The sequence below is a fragment of the Diadema antillarum genome, unplaced genomic scaffold (assembly GCF_040938485.1).
Source record: "Diadema antillarum isolate AM-2024a unplaced genomic scaffold, OU_Dant_1.0 scf00000065, whole genome shotgun sequence".
NCBI lineage: Eukaryota > Metazoa > Echinodermata > Echinoidea > Diadematoida > Diadematidae > Diadema > Diadema antillarum.
Window position 1 is genome coordinate 243,539 of NW_027270954.1, and position 20,413 is coordinate 263,951.

General features: G+C 39.6%; 1 protein-coding gene across 2 annotated transcripts in view; it reads left to right on the forward strand.

Annotated features, from left to right (window-relative positions):
• Positions 1–20,413, forward strand: part of LOC139716462 (seipin-like) — a 168,601-nt gene that overhangs the window by 100,267 nt on the left and 47,921 nt on the right. The window contains exon 5 of one of the 2 annotated variants that reach the window (XM_071628008.1): positions 12,503–12,637. The exons of the other annotated variant lie outside the window; for it this stretch is intronic. Coding sequence (XP_071484109.1) covers positions 12,503–12,637 — 135 coding nt within the window. The remainder of the gene's footprint in view (positions 1–12,502; positions 12,638–20,413) is intronic. 2 annotated transcript variants of the gene reach the window in all.

Below are 20,413 nucleotides of genomic sequence, written 5' to 3' on the forward strand. Positions count from 1 at the left end.
ATTTCATCTCGAAATATTTTTTCACAGTAGTCATCAGCTTTTAAAGATGGCGGAACGGCCTCTCATATTACGCAAATTCAGCCAATGGCTAATGCGCAGCCAATGGCTGAATTCTCTATCCTCCCATTACTCATAAAATATAAATTAAATTTCAATGTTTTTTTAAATATATTTTCTATTTATTCTAAAGGTTGTTCCGATGATAAATTACCACTGGACAGCATTTCTTTTCTTTGTAGCATTGTGTCCTAAGAACTCTAATCCACTCGACCTCACTTCATTGATGGGCTGAACTGAGTCGGGTCTGATGCTGTTGAATGATATCTTCTTTTGATGGGTAAGTGTGTTCACTGGACAGTGGAGGTGGTGATGGCTGTCTTGCATGTGGAGATGCCTCACTGTCATACTCTGAAACTTCAGTCATGAGTTCCTCAACATATGCTATAGAACAGAAAAAAAAGGGGGAAGATATAAAACACATTAACACACAGATGTTTTTCTTCACATTAAAATGTAGTACATCTTTTATTTCGAATGATAAATTTCTCCCTATTTCTGCATTTCTTTATTTTTATGCCTCCGCCACGAAGTGGTGCCAGAGGCATTATGTTTTCGGGTTGTCCGTCCGTAATGAATTTTGTGGACAGGGTAACTATCAAAACCTTTTGAGGTATCCTAATGAAACTTGGCATGTATATGTATTAGAGGGTGAAGTTGTGCCTATCAACTTTTAGGTGCACTTGCTCAAGGTCAAAAGGTCAAGGTCAAATACATAAAATTTCACTATTTCCACCATATCTATGCAATGCCTGAAGATATTTTCTTGAAACTTAGTGTATACATGTATTATCCAATTAAGATTCTCTGGTGAAAGTTTGGGTCATGAGGTCAAAGGTCAAAAGGTCAAGTAAAGATATCAAAACTTCACCTTTTTTCTCTGTACCTTGGAAATTGTTCAAGGTATCTTCATGGAACATAGCATATATACAGTACTGACTGGCAGTAATTATCTAGAGAATTTAGGGTTCATGGGGTCAAAGGTCAAGGGCAACACTTAAACATTTTACAATTTCCCTCATGTTTATGCAATGTCAGCAGGATTTTTTTTTACACTTGATGTATGCGTGTATAAACGAACAGAGATTCTCTGGAAAGGTTTTTTTTTTCTTTTGTTTTGCCTCAAAGGTCAAAAGGTCAAAAATCAAGTGAAAGTGCTGTACTAATTTTTTCCTCCATATCTCGGAAGTGGCTCAAGTTATCTTGAAACGTACTACATATTTATGCATGCTCTGCCTGACAGTGATTATCTTATGAATTTTAGGGTCAAAGGCCAGATAAAAATCGTAACAATTTACTGTTCAATACAGAAATTGCAATTTTTCTCCATACCTTGAAAATTACTCAATGCATAAACTTATGAATGGGTCAAAGGCAAGTTAAAATCCTTAAATCCCAAATACATGCTCTCCTATTCATCCAGTTAAACCTAGGTCAAGGAAGGTGAACATTCAACACATTTGTGCCAAACTTGTCATTTTAATATTTTGCCAATTTTGTTAAAATGTAATCACACGTTGTCCACATGTACTATCTATACCTATTAGGAGAATCATGCATTATGGCGGAGGCATACCAGTCGCCATAGTGACATTTCTAGTTTTTTTTTTTTTTATACCCCCGCCAAACGAAGTTTGAAGGGGGTATATAGGAATCAGCAGACGGTCGGGCGGTCGGGCGGGCGGTCGGGCGGGCGGTCGGGCGGGCGGGCGCTCGGGCGCTCGGGCAGTCGGTCCGTTGCAAATCTTGCGTCGCGAACTACTTCCTCAGTTTTCAACCGATTCCCATAAAACTTGGCACAGATGTGTGCCTTGGGTTGTAGATGTGCAAGACATATTTTTTGACAGTACCCAAAAGTACGTTGCCATGGTAACGGCATATTATAATATAATAATTATAATAATTGTTTTTGGATATAAACTCCAAATTTTATTGTCCAAGAATGGAAACTCATTTTGCCCAATTGATCGTGGGCCCGGCAGCCACTGAGCAGCGCCAGATCGACGTTGCTCTCACCTTTTCAACTGTTGAACGGCAAACAAGGTAGCAGCAACTCCCATCTTTTAACGTCTTTTGGTATGACGCGGCCGGGGTTTGAACCCACGACCTCCCGATTGTGAGGGCAGCCGCTCTACTCACTGAGCCAACACATCGGTCCACATTATGGGCAAAAATGGGTACAAATCTTGCGTCGCGAACTCCTCCCACAGTTCTTGATCAATTTTTATGAAATTAGGTACAGATGTTCATCTGAATATGTTAATGTGCAAGACACATATTTCCGCAGTGGCAAAAAGTGCGTTGCCATGGTAACGGCATGTTATTGGTAAAATATAGGGCAAAATGCTTCATGGCAAAACTGCTTCATCAGTGTTCTTCCAATTCTCATGGAATTCATATTGAATGTTTGTCTTAGGATATAGGTCAGCATGACACATTTCTTGACAGTGACAAAAAGTATGTTGCCATGGTAACAGCTCACATATTATGAGCCAAAATGATGGAAAATTTTGTGTTGCAAACTACTTCCTCAGTTTTTGCCCAATTTCCATGAAACTTGGTACAGATGTGTGCCTTTGGTTGTAGATGTGCAAGACGCATTTTTTGACAGTACCCGAAAGTACGTTGCCATGGTAACAGCATATTAATGGCAGAAGATCAACGAAAGATCTTGCGGATTTAACTACTTCCTCAGTTTTTTGACCAAAGCTTATGAAATGTGGCACACACCTTGATCTTGGTGGGAAGATGTGGAAGACATATTTTTCGGAAGTGTCAGAAGCTGCGTTGCCATGGTAACGGCATATAAATGGCAGAAGATCAAGGAAAGATCTTGCGGATTGAACTACTTCCTCTGTATTCGACTGAAGCTCATGAAATGTGGCACACACATTGGTCTTGGTGGGAAGATGTGCAAGACATATTTTTTGGACGTGTCGGAAGCTGCGTTGCCATGGTAACGGCATATTAATGGCGGAAGATCAAGGAAAGATCTTGTGGATTGAACTACTTCCTCGGTTTTTGACAAAAGCTTATGAAATGTGGCACACACAATAGTCTTGGTGGGAAGATGTGCAAGACATTTTTTGGACGTGTCGGAAGCTGCGTTGCCATGGTAACGGCATTTAAATGGCAGAAGATCAAGGAAAGATCATTCCTTGGGTAAGACTGTCGTCACGGGACGGGGGTATTAATCACCTTCAGTGATATTTCTAGTTTTTTTTTTTGTAGTGGGGAGGCACTGTTATAATTACCATTACCAAGTGATATACTGTATAATTTTTCTATGTACAAAGTAGGCTTACTACGGCAAAACTAGACAGCATCCTATTTTGCTTATCAAAGCTTTAACTTACAGTAGGTGGGAGGTTCTTTGATGGGCTTCGCAGTCGCTGATCCAGGCTTCTATTTGGGCTTGCTGATGATGAAACGATGCTTTCCTTCACTGGTGGTGGCTTGTTGCCGGTCATTGTTAGGGTTGTGATGCAATGCTGCAAGGTGAAGCCTGTAACAGAAATATGATATAAGAACTTGGTGATGAAATTCAGCCATTGGACACAAGGTTATATGTAGAAAAAATGATGTTCAGTAGTAACATAACATTGGAACAACCATTCAAATAAAAGGACAAAGTGGCATAGCTAGGTATATTAATGGAGGGGGAGGTGCACTTGGATTTTACCGTGTGAATTTAGGTATTCTACTTCTCATTCTCATGGCCATTGTCATTGTAGGAAGAAACAATATGTCACTAGAAGTTGTAAAGTGCATTAAAACATTGTCTTTGAACTAAGGAAAGACTTGTTTAGACACCTGAAGACTCAAATATTTGTTGTAAAACAAAGATTGTAAAGTCAAGTCAGTACATTTCTTTCCTTTCTTTTTTGTGGTGATGGTGGGAGGTGCTGGAAGGGCAGGGGAAGGGTAAGAGCACAGATTAAAGGTGCATGGTCCCCGTGTTTTAGTCAAATGCATACGCAGGCGCACGGCGCAAGATTCCTATAGAGACCTATGCTATCGACTTCTCTTGGGCGCTTACGCTTTGGCCCACTTTCCCGAGTCCGAAGAAGTCCGATCCACTGTGTCAGTGGTCCGATCACAGTTCGGCTCATGATTCGGCTCAGGGGGATGACAGCTTTAGCAAATCTTTTGTGATTGCATAATAAGAAGCACATATGCACGCACCCTGGCATTACTGCAGACTGCGTGATGCGCAGAGAAGACAACGAAGGCAACGTTACTTAGCAACACCTACGCGCTTTACTCTTGATGACAGCTCAATTTCGGCAATCTTCGTATCAATGCTAACGGTGATCGGCAGTAGCATCAACAGCGCCATCTACACTACCGGGACTATGCCCGTTTAACTAAAATACAGACAAAAATATACTTGCCTGCAAAGCATGCCATGGTATCTGTATACACGACTTCATCTTGGGTGCAAACTGATCGATCACACTGTGAAACGATTCCAGAGAAGAAGTTTGTTGCCCACATGACATCTTCTTGATATCTTTGAGAAGAGTTGTGCTGCAAATGATGTCATCCAACTTTTCAGCGACTTTCGTACCTGGATATCAAGAACAATTAATGATTTGGAGAGGCAAATCAAAGAGAAAATGGTTGTTGGTACTACCTCCAGCAAATGAATTCTTGGGGCTCTAAGGTATGAAATCAATTTTGGGAATTCGATCAACTGTAGGTTTCCTTTGAATTGCATTCACACTTCAGTGCAAGAGTATCACACAAAATGTCTAATATCCCTTTTACTGTAGTCCAGCTTTAGCCCATTTTTGAAGCGGGATTTACTTAGTAACCTAGCTTTGTATTAACCGCAAATGCAAAATTTATTAGTGCTACACTTTCCCTACTAGTTTCAGTTCAGTTTTGTGCGGCATTAGAGGCATATGGTAAATACTGTGACTATTGCAATTGTCCTAAAAATCTTGAAATGTTTATGACCACTTTTGGTTCATTAGTTTTGGAAAAAGTTACCCATACAAACACACACTGCATACGTAAACATACAAAGCAGAACATGCAAAATCCCACTTTTTCTTTATTTGTTTTTTTCTATTCTTTCACCCCTGCATGTGTCACTGAATTTAGACAAAGCGAAAAATCAAGATACATTTTATACTGATGTTAGCTCGGGCCTGAAGCGGACCTGAATTCCTTCAATGAAGCAGATAATTCCAAGTACATGTGGGATATTAGTAGGCCTACATGTATTAGCACTATAGTAGGCCTATGAATAAGTACAGTTGCATGCAAAATTATTCCACACCCTCGCATTTTGGACATTCTGGCAAAATTAGTAACATTACACGTAACTGCAGACATCTCTACTAAACCATTCAAGTGGTGAACAGATAGTTTATTACAATTGAATACCAGAGCAAAATTCAAGGTTTAATTCGTAGTCCATTCAAATTGCAACCTTCACACAAAAAGCAGGATTCAAAGTGAGGGGGGAAGATAGCAGGCCTTGAGCCGACTCCGAGGCTCAGTTGGCTGAGGCTGAGCGCGGAGGAGCGAAAGCAAAAGCTCTGCGCCTTGAAGATTCTAAACAGGAGTTAGCTTGGTTCAATAACATTTACTTCCAGTTGGCACCAATGAGTCAAGATCGACCAGCTCTAGAGCTCCGTACTGACGCCAGTGGGCAGGGTTGGGTGCCACTGATTGAAGCTGTGAAACTGGCGATAGATGGGATGATCAGAAGATAGTGTGTGCTCAAAACAATGAAATCAACTATCTTGAAATGTTGGCTATAGGGCTTGGTTTGAAATCATTTGTGGCCTTTTGCATGATTCGCATGTGCTCATTAGAACTGACAACACAACAGCTGTAGCCTACCTGAACAATATAGGAGGCATTAAATGGGTTTGATATAAGGAAAGGAACATCTGGATCACAGCAAAGTATTTACCTGGTTGTGACAATACAGAGGCAGACAGGAGATCTCCTCATTTCACTGACAGAACTGGGGGGCATTTCATGAAGGAACTTGTCGGATAAAATATCTGACAAGTCAATTATATCCGACAAGTTTTGAGAAATTCTTTAGTCTGATTGGCTGATTTCTCTGAACTTGTCGGATATAATTGACTTGTCGGACATTTTATCCGACAAGTTCCTTCATGAAACGCCCCCCAGAATGGATGCTGAATTAGAAAGTTTTTACATATATCACAAAGAAATGTGGTACTCCCCAAATTGATCTCTTTGCGTCCAGACTCCATAAACAACTGCATGCTTATATTACATGGCTGCCTGACCCAGATGCAGTTTCAGTGGATGCATTCACTCTGGGTTGGGGTGATTTCTACGCATTCCCTCCCTTCTGCCTCATCCCCAAATGTCTCTGAAAAATAAAAAATGACAAGGCGCATGGTCTCTTTATTGTCCCAAACTGGCTGACACAAGCGTGGTTTCCTCGCATGAGGAGAATGTTGAAGGATGAACCACTCTTTATTCCAAGACACAGGATCTGATTGCGCAACCAGTATCTGGGGAACCACACACTTTACACGCTTGCCTTGATTTGTTATGTTGCAGGTTTTGAAGCTGCTGTTCAAGAACTCTTTCATGAGCAGCAGAACAGTGGACATCTTGGCAGCATCTTGGAGGGCATCAACCCAAAGGCAGTATTGTACATATATAAGGAAATGGAAAAAGTTTTGTATACTTAAGAAGGAAAGTCACCTTCACACCAAGGTTAATTTTGTTTTGGAGTTTTTTACGCACGTGTTTTATGAAGAGAACTTGAGCTATTCAGCTATTAACTCAGCATGGAGTGCACTTGCGGCCTTTCTAGTACTAAAGGATGAACAATTACTATTGGCACTCATCCGCTATTCTCTCATTTATGAGAGGTGTGTTTCAGCTCAGTCTCCCAAGGTCGCGGTATATGGAAATTTGGGACGTGAATAGGAGTATTGTTTTACAAGTATATGAGAATGCTAGCTCCCACAAACTCACGTAGTTTGAAGCAATTAACGATGAAGCTGTGCATGTTACTAACCTTGATATCCACCCAGAGGGTACAGACTTTGCACTGCCTGAATCTAGACAACATGATTCTCAAACAATCTCTGGTGTCATTAAAAGTGAATGAACATCTTAAGCAGTCGAGACCTGGGAATTTTGGATTGGACATACTATTGAAAGCATACCCCCCAGACAGACGTACGTGTGTAGTCACATACAGTACGGCCTATCTTTGGAGAACCAAAGAGATCCGAGGAGAGGAACGACATCTCTTCATTAGTTTTCGCAAGCCTTTCACGAGATTGACGGCACAGTCAATTTCTCGATGGATCAAGGAAATCATGACTAGCGCTGGCATTGACATCACAATGTTCAGTGTGCACGCAACCCGAGCAGCATCTAGCTCAGCAGCAAACAGCAGATGCACCTATTCCTCTGTTCCTTGCAAAAGCAGGCTGGTCCAAAGAGCAGACATTTCGCAGATTCCATGACAAGCCTCTGCAAGATGAGGGAAAGTGTCTGTCACAGCTGATATATGAGGAAATGATGGCCTCATCAGACCCAGGTAATTGTAGCCTACCTTTTGCTTGCCATTGTGCATGCCTAAGATTGTTCAGTTGGAACAAATGTGACTTCTGTGCAACAAAATCTCACTGTGAGTTCTTGCGTAAACACACAAAATAAAATAAAAAGATTAAACGAGAACTTACCAGTTTTAAGTTTGATCTTTATTTTATGAGGGAGTTGGAGAAAGAATTCACAGTCCCTCCTCTCCCTCCCTGTCATGAATATAATTATCTCAAAACGTATAGATCAACTTCAAGTAAGTTCTCAATCTTTCCACTCTGACAGAAGTCAAATCTTGTTGCTACGAAGTATGACTGCGCGCGCATTGAGCTGGCTCTCACTGTGAATTCTTTCTCCAACTCCCTCATAAGATAAAGAGCAAACTTCAAACTAGTAAGTTCTCGTTTGATCTTACTATTAACGATTATAAATACTCTATTGAGTATTTTTTTAAATGCAATTTGGTAAAGCAGTGTTTGAGAAAATTACATGGAAACCAAAGTACACTAGGGCTGGAATGTGATTTTTGCGCATACATACAAATAGGCATATGTACAATAGTTCATTTAAATATTATTTAGCACAAAAATATTGAGCACAATTTACAACTAGTCTCAAAGCTATTTATTAAATAAAAAATTGTGATTGATTGAGAGTTGTGATCAATCATAAATGGATTGAGTGTGAGAATAATCTTTTTTGTTCAATTTTTATGAAACTGGCCCCTGGTATAATTGATTTGTGAGGGTCAGAATGATTAACTCTTCATTGTCGTAGGGACTGACAAATAGCATCTTTCCAAGAAAACTGTTAATTTGTATTATGGCATCTTTCCATGAAAATTGCTAATATGAATAAAAGAGTTTGAAACTGAAAAATATTACTTATTTTCTTACTTGGCATTCTTCCATTATAAAAATATATATATAAATTTTTCAGCTGAAGTTGTAATTTCTAGTCAGGGTGCAGCAGGATGGTATCAGAGGCCCAAGAGCTAGGTTTGTAACACCACTGGCAGAGACTCCAACTCTCCCGTTTTCGACGGGAGATCTCCCGCCGAAAGCCCATTTTTGCACAATCTCCCGTTCTCCCGTTTGAGATTTGATTTCTCCCGCCCTGGCTCTGTGTCTCCCGGTGGAAAGGATTTCTTACTCATTTCTATCGTATGTTGAAAAAATAAGCCTAAGATAGCACCAGAGAACATCTAGAATCCTAGGAACTTCGCGCTTCGCACACATCAACTTGGAGTCTCCCGTTTGCTAGGGGTTTCGGGCGGGAGAATCTCCAGATCAGAAGGTGCTTGGGGTTGGAGTCTCTGCACTGGCATGTTTTACATAATAAAAAGAACAGTTGATGAGTGTGAGCTCCAATTTTTCAGATGTTTTACATTCAATCTTCTTACAATGTGCAAACAAAAAATAGGAAAATATGGACAAACTTTTTGTTGTTTGGTTGTTGGTTTGTTTGTTTTTTTTTCTTTTTTGGTTGTTTGTTGTAAAACACCCCTTATGAGGAAATATATGAACATTTAAGATTTTGGTGGCCATCTTAGTGGCCATTTTGAATATCTCAAAACCCTCAAAACTGCAAGAGTTGCATCATCCAGATTCAAATTCGGCAACCTCAGGAAAAGGTAGAAACCTCTCAAGGCATTGGGCAAATGGTAAAACAAGGTTTAGCCTCTGGCACTGAGACTACAATGTAATTCATTCCGGCCACAGGTACAATATAACTGCCCTCAGGTATTCTGTATTGCAACCACAATCTGTAGTGAATGAAAATATTCTTCAGCTGAAGGGTTACATGTAAATTCTTGTATGACATATTGGTGATCAGTTGACTTGACTGTATGCAGGAGACAGACCTGGGCCCAGTTGCTAGAAACTCGACTTCCATTAAACGCAACTTCACGTCAAACCCGCAGTATCGCCCACAAATTGCATTTCATCCCTGTATTCTATTGCTAGAAGAGACTTGCGTTTGATCGCAAGTTGCGTATGATTCTCGCTTATTATTCAGATGTAAATCATTGTGGAAGAGGATAGTCTGAAATTAGCCAAAGTCAATCCCTGCAAATAGCAAGCGCATCATCTGTAGATCACAGGAAGCAACAGCAGTAAGTATTGAAAAGTATGCTAAAATACAAAAACATGTGTCAAATACCTTGAGTAATGAAGTTTTACAGAACACTACTTCAGGATTAAAATGGCTTGGATACCTGGATATGCACATAATTTGCTTGTACAAAAAATAAACTCACATTCAAGCAGACTTCAGATCCTGAAAAGCGCATTCTGCAATATGACATTTAAATCAATAAGTGGAACTATGGGATCATCTAAAGCTGTGGCGAGTTCATTGGCAAGGAGTTTTTATGATCGCATTTATCTTAGCCTCTAGTTTTCACACTTTGAATAATTCCTGACATTTGCAAATTACAAAATCTTTATTTCACAAATATAACTGTCAAATACTATGCAGAGGCAAAAAAAGTCACTAATTCGGGTAGAAAGTGTATGATTTCAACTTCATGGAGTTGTCATTGCAGGGTTGCCTACATATATATGGCATTACACGTATCAGAAACAGGTATCTATGAACACTATGCTGTAGCAAGCTATGCGTACATGGATACGTTATGTGTGCATACAGACCACATTCAGTGCTATTTTTTTTTAGACGATGATCATGGGGAGGGAGGGGGTCGTTCACTTCCAGAATCTATCAGACAGTGTATTAAACTTAACAACCAACTACAATTTCAGTAGTTGATGGAAACCGACCTTCATATGAATTTCTGCATTGTTTACACAACTGATCTTATTTTACACAATTCAATAAAGCTTTGCAACTGGTTGACAAATTGCCCTACATCGACATAAATAAGCACTGAATTGATCAGTGTTTTACTGTACCTGGTAGTAGCCATGATAAAAAAGGCATGGGCGTACATACTCGAGCAGGATTCGAACTCATAACTCATAACTTTTGATCCCTTTGCTGAAAGGACTTGCATTTTGCAATCAAATGCCACTTTAAATTTGCGTTTGGTTCAGATCAAATGCAAAGTTGCGTTGGATTCATAATGGTCAGAAAAACTGCTTACATTGTAGCAAAAAATGCATTGTCACCACCAGTATGCTGACATTTTGTTCAACAAAGATTTATCTAATTGTGCAAAGTAAAATAAATCCATAACACTGCAGAAATTCATATGAAGGTTGGTTTTCATCAACTGCATAAATGTAGCCGGTTGATATGCTAGCCCTAACCCTACACTATCTACAGTGCGAAAACGAATGCACCCCCCCCCCCCTTGATCGTCTCACGAAGATAGCATTTACGCACACGTACGTATCTGTGCCTATGTACGTTGTACTCTCATATAGCTACAGCTAGCTACAGCAAGGTACTAGTATAATAATGCCGCATGTAGGCGACCTTGCAATGATAACCCTGCGAAATTGAAAGCATACACTTTCTATCATAATTAGCGACATTTTCCCCACTGTAACAGTATTTTACGATCAAACTTATGTAATAAGGATCTCGTAGTTCACATATGTCAGGAATTATTCGAAGTGTAAACTACAAGATGCGATAAATGCGATCGCAAAAACTACTTGCCAACGAACTCCCCACAGCTTTAGATGATCCCATAGTCCCACTTATTGCTTTCAACGTCATTTCACAGAATGTGCTTTTCTGGGATCGAAGTAGGCATGAACGTGAGTTCATTCAAATTTTGCACATATTGTGGTATCCTAGCCATTCTAATCCTAAACAAGCATTCTGTACTTCATTGTTCAAGGTATTGGACACATATTTGCATATTTTTCCATACTTTACAATAATTACCGTCATTTCTTGTTGCGATGCATACACAATGCACTTGCTGTTTGCAGGGATTTATTTCTGCTAATTTCAGACTATCCTCATCCACAATGATTTACATCTGAATAATTAACAGGAATCAAACGCAAATTGCAATCAAACGTAAGTCTCTTCTAGCAATGGAAAGCAGGAATAAAACGCAATTTGTGGGAGATACTTGCGTTGATGCAATTTAAACACAATTTGAGTTTCTAGCAACGGGACCCAGAAGTGATAGAGCAAAGTCACTATGACTTTGTACATTGATGACTGTAGTTCCAAGTTTTTTCATCTGCAGATCCAGGTCTGCCCCCCTTAGAGTGGGGGGGGGGGGGGGATCCAAATGCGGACCTAAAGTGTACATTTTCATTTTCTTACTGAAAACGACATAATGGATTTTTACCAAACTTGGCAAGTAGCATTCCTAGGGGTATAGGACCTCAAAGTGTTTGAATTGGCACCATGTTTTCCTTGGGGGCCCCAGGGGGCTCAACCCTCCATAATTAAGGAATATTCAATAATATCCTTCTCTAGAATCAGAAGTGAAGTACAGTGTACATGGCAGGTATTTTTACCAGTGTGATGGAATATGCAAATGGACACCATGCCCCCAGCTCTAAATGCTGCCCCCCCCCCCCCAAGTTGCCAATTTGATGTTCTCAGGTTAGAGTCTGCAAGAATGCATGGAATGTGAACTTGTGATACTCAGGTGAGCGCAAGACCTGAGGGTCTCTTGTTCGAGTTGCGTTTAAACATGAAGTTTCTAGCAACGGGGCCCTGATGATTTTTTTGTTAAATACATCTTCCTTTTTTTTTGTGTAAAAAAAAATACGGCAGTACCTATGTGTCGTGATGATTTACAGACTTTTCCTTGTTATTTCATACATTATACATGACACACAGAACACATTTATTTGCAATTTTAAATGTGATAATGCATACAATAATTGTGTTTTAAATTGTTTTGAATACATTGTTTCAGAGACTGAGGTAATCTTTCTTCTTTCTTCTGTAGGCAATGCTGAGATATCGCTCTCCAATATTGAAGGTCATTGACATTATCTGCTTGGCACCTTTCTTCATTGCTGGCTATGTTGAGGAGAAGCAAATCCTCAATGTTGACCTGATGACTGACTATGTTGACAATGTTGTAAGTGGATTTACAATACGCACAAGGTAGTTTCAAATGAAATAAGACAAAATCAATTGTCTGCAATCATAGATGGTGCTACTTGGCACTTTTCCAAAGTAGCATGATAATTTAGATCACACTTGCTGATTGCAGAATTTATGCAATCCGCTAAGTTCTAGTTGTGGCAGTGTAGCACCACTACATTTGTCCATAGATTCATTCTGTGGATCCCAGTGAATATCCGAAATACATTTCATGCAGACAGTAATGGAGCAAATCATTAGAATTGACATGAGACAATGTTTTTTGTAGACTTTGAGAGAGTGGCTTCCAAATGGAGAAGGCAAGACATTAAGGTGTCACGGATTCAATATTAACCCGTTCCTTACGGGAACCTGGTTTACCAGGTTCCCGTGGGAGCAACTGATTAACGGGAACCTGGTAGGTTCCCAAAATGAAGACAAGGGTGCCTGCTTCAGTGGCCTAAATTCATGTTTCTTTGTGTTAAAATGCTCAGAAAAGTGGGTTTGATAAAAAGATCAGAGTTTATTCTATCAGGATTTGTTCTCCTGCTGTTTAAAAAAAGGGGGGTTTTACAGTATTATGTACCCTTTCCCGATTTAGTTTTTTGCTTGTTCTGCTGTAAACTCGTACGAACCTGTACATAATGATCAAGGCGGAGATCAGTTAGAAATGCGGGTTCGCTGACCCCAGTCACCTCATTCAGGTACCTGGTTTTGTGTAGAACAAAAGATTCTGAGAGCTCATCAGCGCACGCTCTATTCATATCTCGCACCCAATCAATATTTCCATTGTTCACGGGCACATGTAGTTGACCACAGAAAGGGGGACACAATGAACCGCTTGACTGCCTTCACACAGCTGGATTACCAACCTGTGTGCCTCTCTGTTGACGGGCGAAAAGAATCTCGTTTGGGGGCATTAACTCTTACCGTGCCATGGTCGCCGAACGGCGACCTTAGTCCTGACGTGCCATGGTCGCCGATCGGCGACTAAGAACAGCGAGAAAAGCATTGATCATTTAAGTTCTTGTGGTACCGTAATGTGTTACACCAAGCAACTGCCAATGATATGTACTGGTAGCTGATTAGCATAGCCATCGCTTCCACTAAAAATATGAGCATGCTTACATAGGAAAATTTTGAGTAAATACATGATTTTTCAGCTAGATGTATTTTTTTCACATCGGGAAAATCCGCAGCGGGCGCACCCTCTGCGAGATGTGTATGGATCAAAAGTCTCATAGGTAAACCACGCGTGTGTATGCTATTGACTCTGCGTGTATTGTCTATGCGGTTCCACTCGCATTGTTCCGCTTGGACGCTGTCCTGCGGGAAGCTGCTTTGATTTTGTCCCTCAAAGAGGGTCAGCTTTCGTTCGTCGGTCAAGTCTTTCATCCTTTTGTTTTGGTGAACGTCACTAATCGTCCCCACGCTAGCATAGGAATTGCGCGTGGACAAAGGCCTGCCGATTTCAATAGAGTACGCCCGCCCGCGGTCCGCGTAGACAAAAGGAGGATTAGCAGGTTCTTCCTTCTCAGGTGGACAAAAGACACTATTCCAGGGCCCGGGACAATTACTTTAGTTTCAAATACATTATCTGGGACTAAAGGACTCAGATTTGGGAATGAATTACTGAGGCAGAAAGAGAAATTGCTAAGACAAAATAAACTGCTAGTATCTTTGGAATCATACAATTCTAGAAGGCAATTTTGTTATCATTTGAAAGAGGAAATGTTGCTCTAAAACTTTCTCACAGAGTCAAGGGAGCGCTCCATTGAAGAAAAAACAAGACTGACTCTTTTTTTCCATACTACACAAAAATTTCTAATAATTATTTTAATGTATCAGATATTTCTGCAATATTTCAGATTCAGATAGATATTGTGGCAAACTGACTGCATGACACCAAAGAGCAAACATTTCTTGATATATGTTGTGTAGAACTCAATTCAAAACAGTCAATAGTTTCAGAGATATGGCAGTTTTAAATTTCATTGTCGGTCCAGTTTCGAAACGTTCTGGCGTTAGGTAAAAACCTCTGGCACGTTAGGGGTTTTGGGCCTGGCACATTAAGAGTTAAAGAAACTCAGAGAATTGCGGAAGGAACGGGTTAAGAGCGTGCGCTCCGGTCCGACTTGCCTGCTTATCTGTTAAGTAGCCAGCTTGGCTCAAGCTTGGCATGCGCCCATACCATCCATGTCCAGGAATGCCAGCTTAAAAGTCTTTTGTTTAGTGCTTTTGTTTCGTACACAATGGGCCGGATGCATAAAAACTAGCAGTTGCTTGTTCTAGCCTTTTGCTTGAATCCATACGCTTAAAAACAAGCAATTGTTTGCGAGCAAGTACAAGCAATTGCTTTGGCGCGACAATCCAGAATGCATCTGGCATGCATGCATTCTCTACTGCATTCCCGGATGCAGGCATTCTGCCTGCATTCAGAATACCCTACTGTTAATCCCTTCAGTCTTGTGAATGGAGGCATTCCATCGTATTCCGAGAATGGGGATTATTAAATCCTCTAGTCAAGGTGTTCGGAACGTGTCCGAGAATGCAGACGCGTTACTGAAACCATACGTACACGAAGAATAATATTGCCTTTGTGCGCTTCTATTGTCTTTGTGCGCTTCTATTGTCTTTGACCTTCAATAGACGACACTCTGCCCTGTCGCTGTAGAGAAGTCGCGCCATACACGTTGTACAGCCAAACATGTGCGCTTTCAGTTGAGTGTGACGAGTTTCTTCAGTGCACTTTTTTCCTGCCTTTTCCTGCTCGCGATCGCTCAAACCGCTCGCTTTGATGCCTTTGCAGCTATCAACTGCGCTAGTGGCTGGGTCACGAAAGCGCGCCCTTTGGACTGTTTCATAAACTTTGCTAATTCAAAAGAAAAAAAGATGTTATGTTCTATCTGCTATCAAATATGTACTTTTTATCAAACTTGATATTTTCATCGTGTTTATGACACAGGCCTACGATCAGGGTTGATCTTATACCTAATTTGCACGCAGAGTTATGCTCAATAATTTGAGAGTGAAGGATCAATTGTTAACTCTTTATTGAGCAGGCCATGTCGACCAGTAACAATTTTGACAATTGTTCCGTGACTTGGATACTAGCAGTTAGATATTTTTGCTGAGAAAGCGTCGGATAATGCTGAGAACCTTTGCATAAAACTTATGCAAAAAAATCATGTGAGAGGTTTTTTTTTTTGCAATTAAACAAACAAAAAACAAAAACTTGCAGTTTTGGATGACAATTTCTTCCAGAGGAACGCATTTTTGGATGGAATTTTGCCACTTTTATATTCAGATTTTTGGATGGATTTTATTGATAAATAATTATAATCTTCAGTGAGACCTGACACCAGGCATATTCAAGACAAACTCTCGCAACTTTTTTTAAAAAGATTAAATCTGCTATTTATCGTTAGACAGTTACCCCTCACCATGACTTTCTCCGCTCGATGGAAGTAGGCCTATGTTTTTGTTTTTGTTTTTGTTTTCTTTCTTTTTCTCTCTCTGATCAAGAATTATTTTAGGATTTGTTTATAAGTATTTGTGATTCTTTGTTTTCCCTCTTGCAAGAATGGCATAGAATATAAATGCATGTATTTTTATGCTTAATTGTAACGTTTCCTATTTTAGATTTTATCATAATAGATTGTTATTTTTCACTGTTCGTGTAATTTTATTGTTTCCTCGCTGCCACACACTCGCACACCCACTGTACGGTCCATAAAACACATTGATGCAGCGTCAGATGGAATTAAGTATAGAATTCCATTGAGAACTTCAAGGAACGAGCCCTACAACTCTTGTAATTTTAGTTCGAATGCTTTCCACACGCTCAATGAGTCTAACAAATTCTTCTCGGATTGTCTACTGGTTCTCACGGAATCAGAAAATTATACCAACAAACCCAACAAATTCTAACACATTTCTTTTTACATGACAACATGTTTAACAAATTACAGAGGAAGTGAAAAATTTGAGAGATGCAACATCCAGCTATCCATACGAAATTCAACACATTTTTATTTTTCAAATTACGCTCACTTAATGAACTTCATCGAGCAACATTTTTTAAACGAATTAACAAAATCAAAATCAAGGCGATGGTGGACGTCACAAAATCGGGAAAAAAATTCTAACCCTCCAAAAGCTTGTAACAATCTTTATATAAGTTTCACAAAATCAGATTTGAGTATAAACCAATGACTTTGATTGATTTTACTAGATATAGGCCAAGGTACACTTTGAAATGATATTCACAATTTAAAGAAATGCAATTGTAACTGTGATACAATCAACAAGGATGTTCTAGTCCAGGCGCAGCGACCCATAAAAAATGACTTTGTTCAACCCACCCCGTAGAAAAGGTTTGACTGCATGGGGTGGTCGGTTGGACCCTCTGGAACACCCCTAGGTAGTATGTGATATCAAATTGTGGTATCAATGAAATTTTACAGGCCATTTTAGTTGCGACATGACCATATTCTAAGAGGAAGCGTCTGCGCACACTAAGACTACTACACGTACCACTAGCACTGCTACAGGCGCCAATGCCAGTGGTGCGTGTTATAGTCTTAGCGTACAAAGACTTTTTCCGCGACAAACATCGGTTTTTGCCTGCAAACTAACTTTTCACGCTAAGCTGGGGTCGGTGTAGTGTAGTTTCCAGACGTTTTTATTTCGTCTTTATTTCTCCGAGTCGAAGCAAGCCAAGTGAGAGTGCATACCCAGCGATTGTGACGCACGAACCGTTTTTTTGTGGCAATCATTGAGCATGCACCCTCACTCGGCTTAGCGCAATACAGCGGGCTTCTGCACAATACACAAGCTGTAACTCAGAGAAATAAAGTCGAAATAAAAACAGCTAGAAATTAAGACTAGGGTCGGTAACGCTTGTCGTTATTGGGGCACTGAAAATGGCAATATTATCACAGTTTTTGCATTTATTTCACGAAGGATTCATCGAAACGCCTTAAAACTATATATGTGCATGTTGCTAGAGATGTCAGCAATACAATGGGATACATTGTAAGGTATAATATTGTGCATGGTTACCATGGTAATCGGATGCCTACAGGTGATTGGTAACTCCCAAAAATATCTGGAATTTAGACAGGTTTGTTTCTTTTGCCTTTCGTGCACATCAGTCATTGTAGATGAGCTCTACACAGTAAAATTAGTCTGGATAAAAAGGGACGCCCAAGATTTTTCCCTCATTCTCTCCTCAGCATTAATTCATTACTGCACGTTTTGAATAAAATTTACATATCATGATATTTCATTTTATTCTATATATATGTATATATATATATATATATATATATATGTATATATATTTTTTTACAATAGCTAACAAACACAAAAGTACGCTTAATTCTTTGATGGATAATCCAGCGCACGTGTATATTCCTTCTTTAGAAAGGAATTTATCGATATTCTTGAATAAACTTCCTTTAAGAACATAAACAATCAATTGCTTTCCTCTGCTCTTTTCCAGGATTGTTTTGAATGACCATCACTCTGTAAATACTCGAAAGAGCTACTATAGAATATTGGCTTTGCTTTCTGTATTCATCTTATTTTTAAGGGAAATTTGTGTCCATACATTATTAAAAACTATATACATTTGCCTACGCTTTGAAGTCAAATTTGTGTTGAAAGTACGACGGATGCAACTTTTTCATGCATTTTACTATTCAAAAATGATATCTTTCTTTCAATGGCCGTTTATTATGCCTTTGCTTACAAATTTTGCTGTAACTTGAGAATGCTTCAAAATATTCTTCACATATACCTGATATCGTACACTTTATGCAGAAGGAAGGACATGCTTATTGAGCTTTTTGAAATTATGGGCTTTAGTTTTTGAGTTATTGACAACAAAATTCTGATTGGATAATACTGGTTGCCATGGCAACAGGGAAAACTTTTTTAACGAAAATCAATAAAAAATTGTGTGCTTTGTTTTATTGCATCTATAAGATTTTTTTTTTAAAAAACAATGTTTGCAGCAGCAGGAGGCATTTTGGGGGTTACCAGTCACCTTTAGGCATCCGGTTACCATGGTAACCATGCACAATATTATAACTTACAATGAATCCCACTGTATGGATGACATCTCTAGCAACATGTACATATATAGTTCTATGCAGTTTTGATGAATTCTTCATGAAATAAATGCAAAAATTGTGTGAGTTTGTCGTTTTCAGTGCCCCAAATAGCGACAAGCGTTTACCGACCCTAGTCTTGATTTCTAGCTGTTTTTTTCCGTCTTTATTTCTCTGAGTTGCAGCTTTTGTATTATGCAGAAGCCCGCTGTATATATTGCGCTAAGTGGAGTGAGAGCACACACCCAGTGATTGCGATTCGGTTGTCACAATCACCGGGTATGCGCTCTCACTCAGCTTGCTTGAACTCTTGAAATAAAGACGAAATAAAAATGGCTGGAAACTACACTACACCGAACCCAGCTTGGCGTGAAAAGTTAGTTTGCAGGCAAAACCCTTGCTTATCGAAGAAAAAGTATATGTGCGCCAAGACTACTACACGCAGCACTGGCACTGGCACCTGTAGCAGCGCTAGTGGTGCGTGTAATAGTCATGGCGTACGCAGACTCATTTACATTTGTTCCAACAAATCATGATGAAAAGTGGCCAGTAAAATTCTACTGACACCACAATTTGGAACCACATACTACCTGGGGATGTTCATAGAGGTCCCATCTACCACCTTGTCTGGTCAAACCTTTTCTGCGGGGTTGGTTGAACGAACTCCTTAATTAAGCCTCTTACAGGAATTAGCGCCTTGACTATTCTGATCGCTGTTTTGTTTTTTACCTAGAGTATCTTTATTCTCATTGTTCTATTTTACCTGACCATTTACATCTCTTAAGCTTGCAAGTTATCAAAGCTGAGCTTCTTGCTGTTTCACACTCAGTAAAACTGTGTCTTACACAGAGGAAGGAAATCATATATGTTTCCAAGTCCTTTCAGGTTTGTAAATTTTAGGTTCGGACAAGTAAAAAATGAGGAAGGGGTGAGTACTGACTAAGTCGCACCAGAAGTTTTCCTGTAATGACTCGACAAAGGAGGGGAAGCACTCCGGGTCATTTCTGTATTATTCTGTATGATGGATTCTTATTCAGTTATGTTTTATCTATTTTAACTGATAATTTCAGTATGAAAAAAAAATGAGTAAAAGTATCTCTGAACACGGTCTTCTGACACAGATATTGTTATTTTTTATTTTAACGAGATACCACTCATTACCTAGAGTTGCGTTTCGTTTCGCAGTACATTCATTTTTTTTTTCTTGCCAGATCAAGACTCTGCCCCTGTTGCTAGGAGGTCCCTACCTGTATCATTGCACTTGGCGCGCGCGGCAGTGAGGGCTTCAGAATTGTGCAATACTTGTGAAGTTGTGACCTGAGCAGGACTCTGATCAGGGAGATGTTTTTGAAGTACATATACATGTACTAGTAAAGTTTACATACATGCGCCACATTTCACTTGCGATGATTGATGTGCCAAGCACATGATGATTAAATTGTTTGATACAGGGCACAATCACACTGCAACTTTTCTGATACTTCGTAATATGATTGAAGTATTAAATACATATTGACGAACTTGCAAGCTGTCAGTCTGGGTAAGTTTACCCAGCTTACTGGTTTTTGGTCACATTTAATTAATAAATTCATTCAAGCTACATGTATGATTATAACTGTTGCCTTGTGTGTAACTAGCTGTTTAAAACTCATCTG